Genomic DNA, 2,841 nt, shown 5'->3' with positions numbered 1-2,841 from the left:
AAAGAGCAATAATATGCAAGTGCTATATTAGTATATTATTATAGTGTTATATTTCAATTTCACAAAGAAATGTGCAGCATTTTGTCCAAGCAATAATAAAAGGACACATTTAATTTATAATTTGTCTTAAATCTCATTTTGTAAAAAATAAAATAAAACCGTGAATCGAATCGAATCGTGAGTTGAGTGAATCGTTACATCCCTAATTGAAAATGCTGTTTTGTTGTGTAGTTTCTCCCAGGTGTGTTCATAACGGGAAGGAGTTTAGGGAGGGCGAGGTGTACCGTATGGACCCCTGCTGGCTGTGTCAGTGTCGAGGTGGAGTGTCCTTCTGCTCTAAAGCCGAATGCACAGAGATGGACTGCCAGAACTTCTACGTTCCTGAAGGAGAATGCTGTCCCGTCTGTATAGGTACTGAACAGCTTCAGCATTCATTAAATGCATGCATTTTATAACCAGCAGTGTTGGGAAGTAACTGGTTACATGCAACTAAATAATTACAAAATAAATGTAATTGTAATCAGTTACAGTTACTGAGAGAAAATGTTAACGATCTGAATTTTTTTTTCACACACACATCCACATACAGGTTTAATTGATTTGTTTCATAAACTGCATTGAGACAATGTTTCAGGAGTTTAGGGCACATGCTTATTCCATAACTGTTTTATTTCCAATTATGTATATGCTTTATGTTTTAAGGTTAACTTTTTTTTTTTTCCCAAGGCATTGTTAGATGCCAGTGTTTCCTGTCATAACTATGCAAATGATTTGATCTCAAAAACAGTATCATAGCTATTAAACTATTTCTTGTTATGATTTAAAATCTGTATTTAATCTCAGAACGATCTCAGAATTAAAAGAGGTGTTAAAGTCTGATTTTGTGGTGGCTGTGCTTTAAAATTAAATTATTATAATCTTAATTCAAGTGATGCTATTGCCCTACACCAACCCTACACCTAAACCTACCCCTTACAGGAAACTTTCTGCATTTTTACTTTCTCAAAAAACCTCACTCTGTATGATTTATAAGCGTTTTGAAAAATGGGGACATGGGGTAATGTCCTCATAAGTCACCTTCTCCTTGTAATACCTGCCATACCCATGTCATTATACAAATTTGTGTCCTCATATGTCCCAAAAACACGCGCACACACACTCTCTCTCTCTCTCACATACATACACTGCTGACATATGTGTATTCATCCGGCTTTTGAACAAACACTTGAGAATTCATTATTTCCCACATCAAGTGTGAATACAGACATGTCGACACTTCACTGATATGATGATCAAGATATTCCAACTATTCAAAATAAAGTCACAAAGGTCACAACCCTTCAGCGGGGGTTCTGACCCAGCGGCAAACAGGAAATGACCTCACAGTAGACAGAGCCAGAAAGATATCTGTATTATCAGTACCTGTGGCCATTTAACTTTATTAATTAGCAGCTCAAGTTTTTTCATAAAGCATATTCTAATATAACAAAAAAATAATTGTAATGCATAAATTATGCATTACTTGCTTAAATGTATCATGCATTTACAGTTTTTTTCAACTGCTTACATGTGGTGGCTGTGCTTTAAAATTAAATTATTATAATCTTAATTCAAGTGATGAAGTGTTTGGACAGTAATCGGTGTTGAGTTCTAGTGTAAGGTTAAACCTGTTTGGAAATGATTAACAGTTGAAAACATTAGAAATTTAGAAAATAAGCTGATGGTTTCATCTTAGATCGGTCTGCTATGCTTGATTGCATTTAAAGATAAACTGTGATGAGTTATGCAAAGTGAAAAAACTGACCGTGAGTAAAAACCAACAAACACACAAACCTGACACTCTTCAAACATACGGTTACTGACGGTTTCTGTCCACACGTCTTTCATCAGACAGACTCAGATCTGTGCACTTACAGCTGTGACCTTCTGCTCCTGAGGGTCAAAGGTCAAACTCATACAGTTTCTGTGGGACAAACCGTGTCAACAGATCATATTTGTGCTTTCAGTGACACTCACCTGTGTTATGATCATACAGATGGTCCTTTGAGCTTGAATATATTCTGCTCTGAAATCATAACCAGTGAATTTCTATTCATTCTTGTCACACACAGTGACATTTTAGTATTGTTCATGTGCTATTCTAGTATTTATTCATATTTTGAATTAGCTTTTAGTTTTATATTTGCAGTTTTATTTAAATTTTAGCTTAAGTTTTGTAAGTTATGTGCGTTTTTAAATATTTATATTATTATCTATTTCTACTATTATATTTACATCTATTTTTTCTAATTTGGTTTTTAATCATTTTATTTTTAGTTGTCACACAGTTTCTGAAAGCTGACACTCAAACAGCAGAAGCACACACCAAATCTGCAAAACCAGACATTAATTCTCAGCCTTTTCAATTTCATAAAACACTTTTTGCAAAACACAGAACACGATTATCTATGTAACACACACAAATCTAACAGGAATTAATATTATGCCAAAGGTGTTTGCTTTTGAGATGTATGTGTGCTAAGAAATATATGTTTTATATTGTTATTATATGTGTGCATTATATGTGTGCGTGTGTATACACACACTTATACTTTAAATATATATCTTTATCTTATATATAAATATACACACACACACATACATACCTGAATATACATGTTGAAAGGCTGTAATGGAAGCGCAGGTTAAGTTCCTGCTGCAGGCTGCAATCTGTCTCTGTTTAGTGGTGGATGCAGATATTGCCAGAGGTTTATTGTATCTTGAGCTCTTGAAACACACACACACACACACACACACACACACACGCGCGTGCACACAGCCTATTAAAGCTCAGACTGGCGT

The 2,841-nt window shown here is 34.7% G+C and overlaps 1 protein-coding gene across 1 annotated transcript in view; it reads left to right on the top strand.

Moving 5' to 3' along the window:
- Positions 1-455, top strand: part of LOC107745363 (cysteine-rich motor neuron 1 protein-like) — a 44,648-nt gene extending 44,193 nt beyond the window's left edge. Inside the window, exon 4 of the mRNA XM_016559234.1 lies at positions 232-455. Within this exon, the coding sequence (XP_016414720.1) occupies positions 232-455 (224 nt within the window). The remainder of the gene's footprint in view (positions 1-231) is intronic.
- The last annotated feature ends 2,386 nt before the right edge of the window (positions 456-2,841 follow it).

Source organism: Sinocyclocheilus rhinocerous, unplaced genomic scaffold (genome assembly GCF_001515625.1).
Source record: "Sinocyclocheilus rhinocerous isolate Xijiao unplaced genomic scaffold, SAMN03320098_v1.1 scaffold2213, whole genome shotgun sequence".
NCBI classification, from domain to species: Eukaryota; Metazoa; Chordata; class Actinopteri; order Cypriniformes; family Cyprinidae; genus Sinocyclocheilus; species Sinocyclocheilus rhinocerous.
The sequence above is the reverse complement of the archived record's forward strand: the minus strand, read 5'-3'. Positions and strand labels throughout refer to the sequence as shown.